We start from the raw sequence: 16,815 nt of genomic DNA, 5'->3' as shown, positions 1-16,815 counted from the left end.
TGAGATACTTTTCCATAATGGTTGTGTAGTCATATATGGCTATGTGAAGGACAAAAAGGCACAAGAAAATATATCAGTCATTAGAGAAATGCAAATTAAAATAATATTTTATGGATGTGAGTTACCACTACTGAAATAAAAAAGATGGACAATGCCAAAAATTGGTGAGGATGTGAAGGAATTGGATCCCCACACTGCTGGTTGTAATGTAAAATGGTGAAGAAAAAAAAAAAGTAAAATGGTGCCATCACTTTGGAACAATTTATCAATTTCTCAAAATGTTCAATGTAAGGTCACATATGACTGAGATTTTCCCAATTCTAAGTATGTATCTTAGAGAATTGAAAACACTTGATTCCAAAAACCTGTATATGAATACTTATCATTATTCAAAATAGTCCCCAAATAAAGATAATCCACAGGTCCATCAACAGGTGAATAACGGACAATGGCATACTATTTAGCAATAAAAAAATAAAGTTCTTATTGATAGGACAACAAGGCTGAACATTATGCATAGTGAAAGAACACAGACAGTGAAAGAACACAGACACAAAAGCGATATGGTTGGTTCCATTTATGTGAAGCTTCTAGAATAGGCAAAGCTATAGAGACAGCGAGGAGATTGCTGGCTTCCTGAGTTGACGTGAGAGCAGGGATTGACTGCCAATGGGAGCAAAGGGAGTGTTTGAGGTGGTGGAGAGTTTTATAAAATGTGACATGGTGATAATTGCACAACTCTAAGATTTTACTAAAATTCATGGACTTTGCCACTGAAAATGGATTAGTTTTATGGTGTCCTTTACATTGTGAACAATTTTAAATATAAAAACCAATAAAATAACTTAATGAATTTAAAAACCACTCCAAGTCTTCACTGAACAAAAGCATGAACGTTAAATGGAGGAGGAAGGGGGGCTCTTGCTTACAGTAGACGGCAAGTGCAGGGAGTGACAGCATTGGAAGTAGACATTAGCCAGTCATTCTAGTCAGGATCCGGTTAGTCCAGAGTCACCAAGCAAGGTTAAGTGTAGCACAGTTGGATGCGGAGCAACGTACCTGTGTGGTGTAACGTGTCTCCCACAGGCTCTTTATTAGGGACAAGGGAAGAATAGTGGAGAGATGTGATACCACGCTGAGCAGGGAAATAAAAAGTAACGTCACTGGTCTTCCTTCCAGGGATCCAGTTGCTCTGTTTCAGCCACAACCTCGTGGGAAGCAGCCTGTGCCTCGCCTGTGCCACCAGAGTCCCGTACACCTTCTAAAGAAACATCCCGAGGCGGGTCTCTGTATAGTGAGTCCCCGGGTACCACATGGGTCCACACGATGACCGTCTTTGGCCTGGCTGAGTCCAATAGCCTACTTCTGGTCTTGGAGCATTTACCTTAGCGATTCTGTCTTGTCACAGTACAGGGCGAGCAGTGTATTTGCAGGGCTCACCCAGCGCAACATTAAATCGTGGAATCTGTGACTCAAAAGCCACAAAAGGTTCCATTAACAGTATTACAATAGAAACTCATTTTCATAAAATAAAAATTAAAAAAATGATATCACTAATGAACATTGTGCTGTTTATTGGTGATACCCTGAGAAGCAGACATCACATGAGTCATATTTCTGAGACTGCCTAACCTGAGTTTAATCATGAAGAAACCCCAAATGAGGACTGTTCTATGAAGGAGGGGGTTGTATTTAAGAATGCGTGTCATAAGTGACAACGGGACGTTATGGAAGTGTCTCAGGAGTAAGGGATGCTAAAGGCACTGGGTGGCGTATAGCTGCTGTAAGACCCCTGTAGAGTGCTGAGAAGCAAGGAGGTCACTTTGAGAACTAAGGTGTGCCTGACCAAGCCATGGTATTTTCAGTTGCCTTATGTGCTTGTGCAAGGTGGACAGTGAATAAGGCAGACCGAAGAAGAATCAATGCGTTTGAATTATGGTGCTGGAGAAGAATATTTTAAGTACCATGGACTTCCAAAAGTATGGCCAGAGTACCAGAGTAAAGCTCGGGAAAGTCGAGGGGCAGAGCAAAAGAGGAAGACCTTCAAGGGGTGGACTGACCTAGTGGCTGCAGCAATAGCCTCAAGCATGGGAGCAACTGGGAGGAAGGCAGGACAGCAGTATTTTGTCCTGTTGTATATGGGGTCTCTGTGGGTCGGAACTGACTCGATGGCACTCAACAACTATAGCAGCAGCAGCAAAGAGAGACAGGCAGTGGACTCAACCCGAGGTCAGTGATTCTAAGCCATAAGACTTGAAAGTGTGAACCTTGAGGCAACCTGTTCTGGTAAAGATTTGTAGTTTCGGAAAAGCTATGGGGTAGTTCTGGAGGAGGCTGTGAATCAGAGTGACTCGATGACAATGGGTTTGAAGAGACAGAAAGCATTCCTGGTGGTGCAGTGGTAAGAGTGCTTGCCTGCTAACGGAAAGGTTAGGTGTTCAAACCCACCACTACAAGGGAGAGAGATGTGACAATTAGCCTCTGTAAAGATTGTTGTTGTTAGTGCTGCTGTTGGCAGGTGCTGTCAGTTGTGTTTGATTCTGGCTCTTAGTGACCCTATGGGACAGGGTGGAACTTTCCCATCGGATTTTCTAGGCGGTAATCTTAAGAGAAGCAGACTGCCATGTTTCTCTCTCCTAGATTGTCTGGTGTGTTTGAAGCTGAGCACGTAGCCACTCTATCACCAGGTCTCCTTCCAAAAGATTCCAAAACAAAACTGCCATCCAGTCGATTCCAACTCATAGGGACCCTAGAGGACAGAATAGAACTGTCCCTGTGGGTTTCTTTTCTGGGAGTGGAAAGTCCCAGCTTTCCTCCCCAGAAGCAGCTAGCTGGTGGTTTCAAACTGTAGACCTTGCCATTAGCAGCACAGTGTGCAACCCACTATGCCCTCAGGGTTGTCGGGAAAACCCAGTGGGACAGTTCTGTTTTGTCCTGTGAGCAGGAATCAGTTTGGTGGCAATTTGTTTTTGATGACACAATAATGAAGTGCTCACCTGATAACAGAGAGGTATAGTTTGAGCCCACTAGCTAGCTCCATGAGATAAGAATGCCTGTCAGTTGACTCCGATAAAGACTATAGAATAAGAGTTACAATCTGCTGAAGGAAGAAAGAGACATAACCATGAAATGCAATACCTAGCTTGGATCCTGCGGGATGAATTGGAATGTTTAGATTTTAAAAATCAGGGTTACTAAGCTGATAATCATACTGAGTAAGAGAATAGCTCAATTCTTAGGAAATACATATTGAAATGTTTAAGGGTAAGAGTCCTTATGTAAGTAGTTCATCCTCTAAATAGTTTTAGAAAAAATAGCATGTGCACCCACGTGTGCATCTAGAGCAGTGGTTGTCAACCTTCCTAAGGCCGCGACCCTTTAATACTGCTCCTCATGCTGTGGTGACCCCCAACCATAAAATTATTTTCATTGCTACTTCATCACTGTCATTTTGCTACTGTTAGGAATTGGGTGACTCCTGTGAAAAGGTTGTTTGACCCCTAAAGGGGTCACGACCCACAGGTTGAGAACCGCTGATCTAGAGAGAGTGAACTTATGCGCACCCATGTTAGAACAGATGCGACACAGGGTTAGTGATATGTGAATTATGAACTGTGTACAGATGGACGCTCTGAACTAATCCTGTCCTTGAGCCATCCTTTAAAAAAAGATTTATTATTAATTGGGAGTTAATACGTATATCATTCCATAGTTCAATCACGTCAAGCAATATTGTACAATTGCTACCACAATCCGTTTCCAAACATTCTTTTCCTTCCAGACTCTTTGACATCGTCTGCCTTTTACACCCCTCTCCAACCCACCCATCCCCAAAACCCTTATTCTACTTGCTGCCCCTATCGTTTCTTCAATCCTGGGTTTCGTATAACTGGAAAACAGATAACACAACTTCAAGAGAGTGACTCCCCAATGACGTAACACCTCTGAGATAAACCCTAATATGAACAAACAACAACACGGAAAAGCAGATCAGGCGCAGCGTGCGACCGAGAGGGATCAACTGTCGTTTTAACTGTACAGTCAGGTTTAGCCCTTTGATCTTCTGTACTCATCTCTCCAGTGCACTCTGTAGTGACCACTGCCCTCCCCTCCTCAGTTACGGATGGACAGAGGGAGCGCACCTGAGGCTATTTCCTGGGTAGTTTCCACATGTGTCTCTCGGGCTCCCACTGAAAACAGGATTCTCACAGTTTAGGCTCTGATACTGTTCCCTCTTTTGACCTTGGGTTATATGATTTACAATCCTTCAGTGAGTGATGATGGTGTGCTGCTTCCATGTGGACTTAATTGAAAACCAATTTTATTGTTATTTTTGTTTTTGTCAAAGTGCTTTGAATTCAGGTTTTAAAATATTTTGTTTTCTTTTGGGAGGTTGGGTGTAAGGAACCCATCAAGTAAGTGTCAGACTGCCAACTGTGAGCTTCCTGGTAGAAACCTCCCAGCTGCCCTGCAGGAGAAAGAAGAGGTCGTCGGCCCCTGTAAAGATGTTCAAAGCCTCAGAAACCCTGTCTAAGTGGAGATTGTCTTGGTGGCAATGAGTTTTTGGGGTTAGGTAGAGGTGGTTGGTGGTAGCTGTTGTTTTTAATATTCTTTAAGTGTTTGTGTTGGGAGTTTGGGGAGGATTAGCGGGGGGAGATGTGCAGGCATTTTTATGATAAAGCTGGAGTTTGATTAGTGAATTTGACCACTAGATGGATATTAACCATGAATGTTTATAATCAGGCTAAGATACTGTAATACAGCTATGCTTATTGAAGCTTTTTGTTTACTTTTGTTTTTAGATTTTTGAGAAATGGCTAATAATTTGGATGAATTTATTGAAGAACAAAAAGCTAAATTGGCTAAAGACAAAGCAGAATTGGAAAGTGACCCACCTTACATGGAAATGAAGGTACAAGTACTAAGGCTTTTCCAACTTGATTGTTAATATTAAAGGTCAGTTCTGCATAACAACACGATGCTTCAGCCCTTGAGTGAGAGCCTTTTGTGTTTGATGCTTCAGTTTGTGTTTGCTACCATTCTGACTCAGAGAGCCCGACTCTGGACAAGGTTCAGTGATTCTGAATGCAGTTTTTCCCTTTGTGGGCTTTTGTATATCTTCTAGTAAAACTTTCTTATTAGGATTTTAATGAATAATTCATGTACTTTGTAAAATGATTAAGAGACTAGATCTAGTACAAAGAACTTCCAAATTATCACCAGAACAGACATAAAACAAGTTCTCATATTCAATGTGAAAGAGTTGTTTACTAAATGAATGTTTTAAAATATTTTTTAGAAGGTACAAAATGAATTTTTAAAGTTAGTTTCTTTTATTTCATAATTTTTGTTTTTCCAGATGTTTATTGAAATGATTGTTTATCCGAGTAATGTCTGGAAAAAGTTTTCTTAGCGCTTGTCTAGTCTTGGTGAGAGAGTGATTCACCCATTTAGCAAATGATGAGTGAGCCTGTGGCAGGCCCTGTGCTGGGTGCTCAGACTGCAGCCCTGGTCTAGACCGATGTGGCTGCTTCTCTCCTGTGCTCAGTGTGTACAATAAAATATAGGATGTAGCGTAATCTGCATGATATGGTCATCATAACTTTGCCCGAGATAGTTCTGGGTTTCTACTGGTTTAGCTAAACCAGTGTTTCACCTGGGTTAGCATTTGTCTTGGACATAAGTAGTCTTGTTGAGTTGATAAATAACATAGTTATTCTAATTACAAAGCTAACATTTAATCAGCGTTGCCTATGGGCCAAACATCATGTAAGAGATTACATTTTGCAATAAGGTAGGTACTCCTATTGTCATTTTCCAGATGAATAAATTGAAGCTTGTAGAAGTAAGGAGACTAAAGTGCTAGAATTAGCAGGTGGTGAAACTAGGGCTTGATCTCTGCCAGCCTGATTCCAGCACTTTTTCTTTACACCACAGTGCTCAGTTGCCTTCCTTCACAAATAACTGCTGTGCTCTTTGCATATGTTGTCTCATGTAATCATAATATCCCTGTAGGGTTGGCAGAATTTAATTTTTTTTGTAGATTAAAAACCTGAGGCATCAAGGGCCTAATAATTTGCCCAGTTTCACATTGTGGTGGATTTAGGGTTTGGACAAGCTCCAGAGTCACCTGTGCTTTTGATCACTCTGCATTACTTAGGACCAACTCACCATGTTTGGAAAAAGTTATTGCACAGTTTTAAACACAGCTTTATTGTAATTTCTAATAGTAGTAACATAAACAGTGATCTTTTTTTTAAAACGTTTTATTAGGGGCTCATACAACTCTTATCACAGTCCATACATATACATACATCAATTGAATAAAGCACATCTGTACATTCTTTGCCCTAATCATTTTCTTTTCTTTCTTTCTTTTTTTTTCCTTTTCTTTTTTTACATTTTATTAGGGACTCATACAACTCTTATCACAATCCATACATATACATACATCAATTGTATAAAGCACATCCGCACATTCCCTGCCCCAATCATTCTCAAAGCATTTGCTCTCCACTTAAGCCCTTTGCATCAGGTCCTCTTTTTTTCCCCCTCCCTCCCCCTTCCCCCGTCCCTCATGTGTCCTTGGTAATTTATATATCGTTATTTTGTCATATCTTGCGCTATCCGGAGTCTCCCTTCTCCCTCTTCTCTGCTGTCCCTCTCCCAGGGAGGAGGTCACATGTGGATCCCTGTAATCAGTTCCCCCTTTCCAACCCACTCACCCTCTACTCTCCCAGCATTGCCCCTCACACCCTTGGCCCTGAAGGTATCATCCACCCTGGATTCCCTGTGCCTCCAGCCCTCATATGTACCAGTGTACAGCCTCTGCCCTCTCCAGCCCTGCAAGGTAGAATTCGGATCATGGTAGTTGGGGAGAGGAAGCATCCAGGATCTTCGTCGGTACTACCTTGCATCCTGACTGACCCATCTCCTCTCCTAAACCTCTCTATGAGGGGATCTCCAGTGGCCAACACTTGGGCCTTGGGTCTCCACTCTGCACTTCCCCCTTCATTCAATGTGGTATATATATACACACACACACACACATATTCTTTTTTTTTTTTTGCATGATGCCTTATACCTGGTCCCTTTGGCACCTCGTGATCGCACAGGCTGGTGTGCTTCTTCCATGTGGGCTTTTTTGCTTCTGAGCTAGATGGCCGCTTGCATAAACAGTGATGTTGATGGTTTATTCCCCATTCTGTAAGGCTTCCTTCTCCTGAGATATTTTTTCCTATAGCCCCTCCCTATGCTCTCTACATATTACCTGATCGAAGTATGTGTTATGTTTCTTTTGTGCCTCCCCAATAGCTTATAAGCTCCGACACCAGGGGAGAGATTCTTTTTTTAATCATTTTATTGGGGGCTTATACAACTCCTATCACAATCAATGCATACGTCCACTGTGTCAAGCACATTTGTACACGTTGCCATCATCATTCTCAGAACTCTCTACTTGAGCCCTTGGTGTCACCTCATCCCCTCCACTCCCCGCCTCCCTCAGAAGCCCTTGATAATTTGCAAATTAGTATTATTTTTATTAAAAGATCATTTCATTGGGGGTTCTTACAACTCTTATTACAATCCTTAAATTGATTGCGTCAGGCATATTTGTACATATGTTGCCATGATCCTTTCCTACACTTGTACTTTCTATTGAGCCCTTGGTATCAACTCCTCTTTTTTCTATCCCTCCCCACACCCACCCTTTATAGATTTTAAAGTATTATTTTCTTGTGTGTGTGTGTGTGTTGTTTGAGGTGAACTTGTTTGTCGCAAGACTCCGCAAGTCCATTTCAGTTTCGCTTCCCTCCTCTTTTCTTCCGGCCACTCAGACCTCCCTTTAGCTTTGAGGGCTAAGGAGTCTGGAGGGTGAGAGATTCTTATTCATTGATTTCCATAGCCCGAGACAGCGTGTGGCAGACCACAGGGGCTCACTGAGTATTTGTTGATGAGTCAGTGAGTTCTATATTAGAATATGTATTGAATTGTTTAAATATCTGCAGTTAATTCTTAAACTTTGCACTTCACCTGTTTGTAATAACATTTTGATAAAATGTTAAAAGTGAGAAGAATCACTCAATTTGTGTGTGTTTGTTCCTCTCCTGCATTTGTAAATATTATGTCTTTTTCAGGGAAAAGCATCAGAGAAGCTTTCTGAAAACAGTAAAATATTAATCTCCATGGCTAAGGAAAACATACCACCGAATAGTCAACAGACCCGGGGCTCCTTAGGTAGGTCATTAATCAACGCAGAACATTTTTAGCAGGTTAGTGTGAAAGAGGCTTGTCTTGTTTTAAAAAAAGATTTGTTTGAAATCCCATAATTCTTTCCTTTCTGGAGCCTTATATAGTACAATACAGTCTGCACTTGAAATATCGTGAACTCACACAGCCCAGTTGCCTCTTTATAATTTACAGCCAGTCCCCTATAACGCTTTGCCCTGCCTTTGATATCCTGAAAAATAAATCTGACCTTGTTAATTTCTGCCTCATACCCTTCAATAGCTTCTTATTTGCTATATGATAAAAGGCCGGACTCTCCTGCTGATTTTACTGTTAGGATTTTCCTGCAGTTGGTTTTGCACTCGTGCCATGCGCGGCCGTGGCACTGGTTCCTCCCTTGCAGAACAGTTGTTTGTTTGCCTTGTTCTTGTACAGCAATGTCATGCCAGCTTGTCTGTCATATCTCCATTATCCAGCACAGTGCCTACTACTTAGTAGGTGCTTTAAAAAGATATGCACGAATAAATGTCCCCGTTACAAAAAATAAAATCACTTCTCTTTGTTTACAGAATTTAATTCTCTACAATCAGAATGGTACTTTTATTGCCAATAATTATTTTTCTGTATATTGAATCTTAATAATCATATGCTTATTTTGATCTTGTATCTTATCAGCATTTAGTTATTAACCTCTTATGTGAGAAATTGTACCCTTAAGCTTAGGCTAAATAACTAGTTTTGACACTGGGAAACTAAAAGAATTTGACAACTGAGGGTTTTCTTTAAATTGTCTCCTCTAGGAAGTATAAAACAAATTGGTCTAATAGAGGAGAAGTTTTTTTTTAACAATTTATTGGGGCTGATACAATTCTTTTCACAGTTCATACATATACATACATCAATTGTATAAAGCACATCTGTACAGTCTTTGCCCTAATCATTTTTTTTCTCTTTTCTTCTTTTACATTTTATTAGGGACTCATACAACTCTTACCACAATCCATACATATACATACATCAATTGTATAAAGCACATCCATACATTCCCTGCCCCAATCATTCTCAAGGCATTTGCTCTCCACTTAAGCCCCTTGCATCAGGTCCTCTTTTTTTTCCCCCCCTCCTTCCCCTTTCCCCCCTCCCTCATATGCCCTTGGTAATTTATACCTCGTTATTTTGTCATATCTTGCCCTATTCGGGGTCTCCCTTCCCCCCTTCTCTGCTGTCCCTCTCCCAGGGAAGAGGTCACATGTGGCTCCTTGTAATCAGTTCCCCCTTTCCAACCCACTCACCCTCCACTCTCCCAGCATCGTCCCTCACGCCCTTGGTCCTGAAGGTATCATCCACCCTGGATTCCCTGTACCTCCAACCCTCATATGTACCAGTGTACAGCCTCTGTCCTATCCAGCCCTGCAAGGTAGAATTCGGATCATGGTAGTTGGGGGGAGGGAGCATCCAGGATCTGGGGGAAAGCTGTGTTCTTCATCGATACTACCTCACACCCTAATTAACCCATCTCCTCTCCTAAGCCCCTCTATGAGGGGATCTCCATTGGCCGACACTTGGGCCTTGGGTCTCCACTCTGCACTTCCCCCTTCATTTAATATAATATATATACACATACATATATACATATACACATATATACACATACATACACACACTTATATCTTTTTTTTTTTTTTTGCATGATGCCTTATATCTGGTCCCTTGGGCACCTCGTGATCGCACTGGCCGGTGTGCTTCTTCCATGTGGGCTTATTTGTTTCTGAGCGAGATGGCCACTTGTTCACCTTCAAGCCTTTAAGACCCCAGACACTATCTCTTTTGATAGCCGGGCACCATCAGCTTTCTTCACCACATTTGCTTGTGCACCCATTTGTCTTCAGCGATCCTATCATAGAGGTGTGCAGTCAATGATATGATTTTTTGTTCTTTGATGCCTGGTAACTGATCCCTTTGGGACCACTCGATCACACAGGCTGGTGTGTTCTTCCATGTGGACTTTGTTGCTTCTGAGCTAGATGGCCGCTTGTTTATCTTCAAGCCTTTAAGACCCCAGTCACTATCTCTTTTGATAGCCGGGCACCATCAGCTTTCTTCACCACATTTACTTGTTCACCCACTTTGGCTCCAGCCGTTGTGTCGGGAGAGTGAGCATCATAGAGTTCCAATTTAATAAAAGAAGGTATTCATGCATAGAGGGAGTGTTTGAGTAGAGGCCCAAGGTCCTTCCGCCACCTTAATACTTGACCTATAAAAATCGACACAAAGATCTATTTCCCCAACCTCCTATATATATTTGCATGTACATGTCTTTGTCTAGACCTCCATGAATGCCCTTTGACTCCTAGCTCTTTCCTCCATCTCCCTTGACCTTCCTCCTGCCCTACTACCATGCTTCATCGCCACCTGGGCTAGAGTATACCTCTTCTCTAAGCAACCTTACCCTTGATTAGAGGAGAAGTTTTATAAAGTAGGTACTCTCCCGACTTAATACTCTTTGACACTGGAGTTTGAATGAATGAGTAAGTGTAGTAGCACCCAGCATTCCTAGGGTGAGTTAAACAAGCATTGATATGAGGGTTCCAATGAATACATGTACAGGTTTTCTTTCCCCAGAATGTGTTTTAACGTGTGTCTGTGATCAGAGGAAGTGTGCAGGCACGTCGTCTCAGTAATGCCCTGTCTCAGTCTTGTTAGGAGATCTTGGACTGAGGGGGCACTCACAATACGGGCTTCAGAGGGCATCTTTTTGTTTGCAAAGGGCTAATCGTGAGAGCTGGTGGTCAGGGGCTTATTAGGAAGGTTGAAAAGCTGTAACTTCGTAGGTTATAGAAGGTGTCAAATAGTACTTAACTATGTGAAGGAATGATGTGGAGGCCACCTTTGACATTCTCCTGATTCCCGATTCAGTAGAGAGGAGAATCCAACTTTACGTGATCTTGAGGGCAGTTGCCACAGGGCAGGTCAGATGTGCCTCCACTTTTCATCCTTCTTTACACTATTCCGATACCAACTCTTCTTCTCACATCACTATTTCTCTGCTGGGTTCAATAATCTTGTGGCAATGACTACATAGAACTCACAAACAACACTCACGATTATGGGGTTTATTAGAGAAGTTAGCAAGTTATCACAAGTCAGGATCAGAAAACATTAAGGATACAGCTCTTTTTTCTGTAGTGTTTCTTCTCAGCCATGTTGGCAGGTACAGTTCTTGATCTCTTAGCCATTTTTGGCCTCTGCCTTACTCTTGGGCAAGTGTTAAATGATCATACCAATAAATATAGTAAGAGTATTTGACAAAATCCAATACCCCTTCCTGATAAAAATATTTTTTAAAAAAGGAGTGAAAATCCTGAACATACTTTGGGGCACGCATACAACCAAAAGCCAACATTAGTCTAAATGAGAAAGACTGAAAGCATTCCCCTTACAAGTAGGAGCCACATTCTGTGGTGCTCACCTTCTTGACATGATCACTGAAGACAAAATGGGTGCATAAGCAAATGTGGTGAAGAAAGCTGATGGTGCCTGGCTATTAAAAGATACAGCATCTGGGGTTTTAAGGGATAAACAGGAGGCCATCTAGCTGAGAAGCAACAAAGCTCACATGGAAGAAACACGCCAGCCTGGGTGATCATGAAGTGTCAATAGGATTAGGTATCAGGCATCTAAGACCCAGAACAAAATCATACCCAACATGAATGGGGTGTGAGGCTGGGCCTGGGCCTGGGCCTGGAGTGGAGACCCAAAGCCCATCTGTAGACAATTGGACATTCCCTCACAGAAGAGTCACAGGAAGAGATGAGCCAGTCAGGGTGCAGTATAGCAAGGATGAAACACATAACTTTCCTCTTGTTCTTTAATGCTTCCTTCCCCCCACTATCATGACCTCAATTCTACCATACAAATTGGATTAGACCAGAACATGCACACTGCTACAGATAATAGCCCGAGACAGGGAATTCAGAATAGACAAACCCCTCAGGGCCAACAATGAGAATAGAGATAACAAGAGGATAAGGGGAAGGTGTGGGGAGAAAGTGGGAATCGATCACAAGGATCAACATATAACCCCCTCCCAGAGGGATGAACAACAGTAAAGTGGGTGAAGGGTGACAGGAAAATGTAAAATGTGAAAATAATAATCTATACCTTATCAAGTGTCCATGAGAGAGGGTGGGGGAGGGAGGAGTAAAATGAGGAGCTGATACCAAGGGCTCAAGTAGAAAGAAAATGCTTTGAAAATGATGATGGATGGCAGCATATGTACAGATGTGCTTGACACAATGAATGTATGGATTGTGCTGGGAGATTTGTAAGAGCCCCCAATAAAGGTATTTAATAAAAACAAACAAAAACAAATGGGAGCCAAATAAAGATGCCCTTTATCACTGCTTTTATTCAATATTGTATTGGAATAGAAGTCTTATCCAGGTCAATAAGGCAAGAAAGAAAAATATAAGAAACCCAAGCTGGAAAAGAAGTGGTAAAAATTATCTCTACTAGTAGAGTATATGATACATATACTATGCATAGAAAATCCCAAAGACTCAGCAAGACATTTCCTAGAATAGAGAAACTTCAGCAAAGTTGAAGGGTACAAGATCAACATACAAATGAATGTAGATTCTTCTACATTAATAAAGAGAATGCTGAAAAGGAAATTAGGAAAACAATACCATTTATAATAACCACCCAAAGTTTAAACAACCAGGAGCAAATCTAACTGGACACAAAAGACCTGAACAAAGGAAACTGCTTAAAGAAAAGAAAACAAAAAAGACCTACATAAATGGAAGAATATACCATGCTCTTGAACGGAAAGGATTAACATTGTGAAAATGTTAGTACTCAAAGTTATCCACGGATAAAGTGCAATCCTGATCCGAATCCCCTCCTCATTCTTTAAAGGGATGGGAACTAATCATCCACTCTACCCTGAAGGGAAGAGCCCAGCAATAAGGGAAGCACTAAAGAACAACAAAGTGTGCACCCTCACACTCCCCAGTCTTACACAAGTTAGACTGTGAAGCTGCCCGCAAGAGGAGGATGGGCCAGCTCCACCTGTCCTCCAGGGCTGCTAGGAGTCAGAATTGACTCGATGGAGGGCAGGGAGGCTCAGTCACTAACTGGAGGACAGACTTGAGGAATATGACGTACAAGGCAGAGGTCAGCACACAGTGATTAAGGCAAAGGAAGGCAGTGGGGAGAGTAGAGGACTTGACACCAAAGTTAAATGCTATTAAACACACAGTCCCACAATAGGGATAATGACGACAGTCTATGAGTGGGATGGGGACACACTAGGAACACTTCTCTGTCCCCTAGCGTACTTGATGGCAGTGTTTTTCTCTTTATTTTTAGTGTGACACAACTGAGGGGGGAATCTTGAAAGCGGGCTCTCGGTTTCTGCCCGACTTAGCCCATGTGTCTTTTCCCTTCACTTTCTGACTGGAAGGACTCCTGTATTTGGGGAGCCATTGTATTGGCCCACCAAGCCACACGTCTCTATCTTTATTTCTGGTTCCTTGTCAGCTCCTTTGCTTGCTCTAGAAATTTATCTTCAGAATCTATAGCCCCTTCATGTTCTTATCCATTTTGGGGCTATTATCTCTCATCCTTATATTAATCATATTAATTACAATGTTAGTTAATAGTATGCTGTAAGCATTTCAAGCTGCCTTAAATTCAATTTACTGAATTTATCTTTTATGCTCTGAATCTATTCTTTTGGAAATCCATAAGCTGGAGGATTACAGAGTGGCACAGTAGTTATGTGTTGGGCTGCTAACTGCAAGGTCAGCAGTTCAAAACCACCAGCTGCTTTGAGGGAGAAAGATGGGGCTTTCTACTCCCTTAACGCGTTATGGTCTTGGAAACTCACAGGGACAGTTCTGCTTTGTCCTAACTGTATGAGTCGGAATCAGCTCTGACAGTGAGAGTAAGGTCAAGTTATAAGAAATTATGTGGTATAGTTTTAAAAATTCACTGTTTTTCATACTTCAGAAATTTGCTGGAGGAAAAAGTGTAAAGGAAAAAATTATATATATATATTTTTTGGGGGCAGAACCCCAACTGTATGATATGTGAAGTATATGCCAATAAAATGATTTTTTCCTTTCATTTAAAATGATATAAAGGAAGCAACATCAGAATTTGATATAACACAAAAACTATAGAGTTTAAGCAAAGCTAAAATTTTCAGTTATTGTAAACATTTTGGGAAACAAAATTGCTTTTGCTAATTTTTAGTTCTATTTTAAAATATGTACATGCTCACAGCAATTTTAGTCTCCCATTTATCTTATTACCACGATGTCGTAGCCCCTCTTCTACTTTTGTTCAGTTTATGCAGCTCAAACGAGTCGTTCGTGCTAACATCTTTCCATAGCTGAAGTGGAAGACAGTGCTCCCTCCAATTAAACTAATCGCTTAAAAATAAACCTTCATATTTAAAGACATTATTTTTTATAAGTTGATTATTTTTGCCTAATACCTGGCTCATGGTAATAATACAAAGAAAAACTAAATGTTTTGTAGTAATTTTTTAAGCAGTGTTCATTATGAGTGTGATGTTAAAAGATAAAAGAATTAAACTTCTTTTATCCTTTATTTTTCAACATTTTATTTAACTTACAACCACTATAGAATCCAAGTATTTTTTATTGTTGTGGTTTTGAAGCATTATGCTAACTGTCTTAGGGGCACTGTTTGTTGTACTTGATGAAGTGACATCACTTTAAATGACCCTGAAATGACACAAAGGTTTTACTTGATACTAGAACCAGCAGAAGGTAGCTGCTGAATAAGTAAGTCTCACCATGTTGCTTAGCTTTTTAAGTCAGTGGAGATGCCCTTGTTAATACACAGTTTTAAATACATAGAATATGTAAGTTGCTATATATAGCTGTTAATTTCATTTCTGTGACCTGTCTCTAATCTCACTGGTACTAGATGATACACATGAAAACTTCATGTGTCCTGTTAAGTAAACCTTAATCAAATCATAAATAATTCTGAAGGCATTGTATGTTGCTATTTGTCTAAAGGGAATTTTACTACAAATACTTCATAGTAAAAAGCAAATGTTCTTGATAAATTCAATCAAGCTTCATATGAAAAGCCAGTTGATAAATGAAAATGAATTGCAACTTCATCCCTGTTTTTCCACAGAAACTCACCAAGTAGAACAGAAGGGTAGTAGTGAAAGCCACCTTAAATGTGATACTTGAGAGCTGCTGGCTCCAGGTCTCGTACGTGGGAAAGCAGAGCTTCCGGAGAGGCATCATCTTCACAGCATTGTTCTCTTCTCTCTGTCATAGTAGAGTGTCCATTGTGACCCTGTGCAGCTCAGCGACCCTGGTTCCCACTCCCCTGCTTCCTCTCTGTGCGGTCAGACCACCTATGTTAGAAGTGAAATACCAAGAAGAGTTTCTTCTTTTCCCAGTTTCTCTCATTCCTTCTTGCTCAGGCGCCGTTCATATATATTGAGTCATTTACTTAATCTGCGAACAGTTCTTAGCTATGAATAAGGTGCTAGGTACTCTATAGGTAAATGAAATAATGGATCTTCATGGGTTTTCTGGTTTCATAAATGAGAGATTCCATTCTGAATATGAGAATTGAAACTCTCCGGAGTCCTAACTTTTGTAGCTTTGAAATAAGGCTTAGGTTCCTTTGTGAGGGAAGAATACCTTCTCTAGGATTTAAAATTCCAAGTGTATGTGATGCTTTGGATTCTTTTGAAAGAGATGACAGCATGAGTGAGGAACTCTCCCCATAGCTTCCATTAGCGCGGAGCTAAAGAGGCTGGACTTGTCTATCAGGAGGACGTCCCTGGATTTGTGCTGGGAAGGGGACTCTTGGTGACACTGTTGCTAAGCATTTGGTTGCTAACTGAAAAGTTGACCGCTTGAACCCACCAGAGGCTCTGGGGGAGGAAGATGGGGCGTCTGCTTCCACTAAGGTTACGACCTTGGAAACCCAATGGTATAGAGAGTCGTTATGTGTCAGAATCGACTTGATGGTAAGAGGTTTGGTTTTAGTTTTTTATGGTGGGAAGTGAGTATTTTATTTCAGAACAAATCTATAGACATTCTTTTTTTTAAGACTATTTTGGCTTCCCCCCCCAAAATATTTAGCGATGTAATAAAGCAATGGCTTGTCACATTCATGATACAGCACCATCCCTTAGCTGCACTGTGAGGAATAAAGCCAAAAGCAGGGACATGGAAATTCATAAACTAGTCAGTTATTGTATTGTAGACCTTTTAGCGGGATCTCTATGTGGAAAAATTTAAATTTAGAATTGACATTTTTTATACTATCGGATTATATAGTAGGGCTAATCAAAAACAGAAGGGCTTCAGAAATGTAAAATGAGCACCTGTTCCCTGTGCTTTCTTTACATAATATTTTACTATTAAAACTCTGAAAAAATGTAATTTGATTTAGCAGCTTTATTGAAATATAGTTGAAATACTATAAAGTTGGCCTACTTGAACTGACCATGTCAGTTGTTGGTCGTATACCGTATTGACCACAATCATCATAATCTAGTTTTAAGGCTTTTCCTCA

At 40.9% G+C, this 16,815-nt stretch overlaps 1 protein-coding gene across 6 annotated transcripts in view; it reads left to right on the top strand.

The window, feature by feature from the left end:
- The window catches only part of CSPP1 (centrosome and spindle pole associated protein 1), a 138,784-nt gene that overhangs the window by 11,109 nt on the left and 110,860 nt on the right, over window positions 1-16,815 (top strand). For 5 of the 6 annotated variants that reach the window (XR_012784501.1, XM_075549606.1, XM_075549603.1 and 2 more), the window contains exons 2-3: window positions 4,803-4,912; window positions 8,139-8,238. Coding sequence is in view for 5 of the 6 variants with exons in the window: in XM_075549606.1 (XP_075405721.1) it covers window positions 4,814-4,912; window positions 8,139-8,238 (199 nt within the window). In the remaining variant the exon portion in view is untranslated. Of the gene's footprint in view, window positions 1-4,802; window positions 4,957-8,138; window positions 8,239-16,815 lie in introns of those variants that run through there. The other variant, XM_075549605.1, reaches the window with a different exon arrangement.

The sequence above is a fragment of the Tenrec ecaudatus genome, chromosome 5 (genome assembly GCF_050624435.1).
Source record: "Tenrec ecaudatus isolate mTenEca1 chromosome 5, mTenEca1.hap1, whole genome shotgun sequence".
Lineage (NCBI taxonomy): Eukaryota > Metazoa > Chordata > Mammalia > Afrosoricida > Tenrecidae > Tenrec > Tenrec ecaudatus.
Note: the sequence above shows the minus strand (reverse complement) of the source record. Positions and strands in the feature narration are given on the sequence as shown.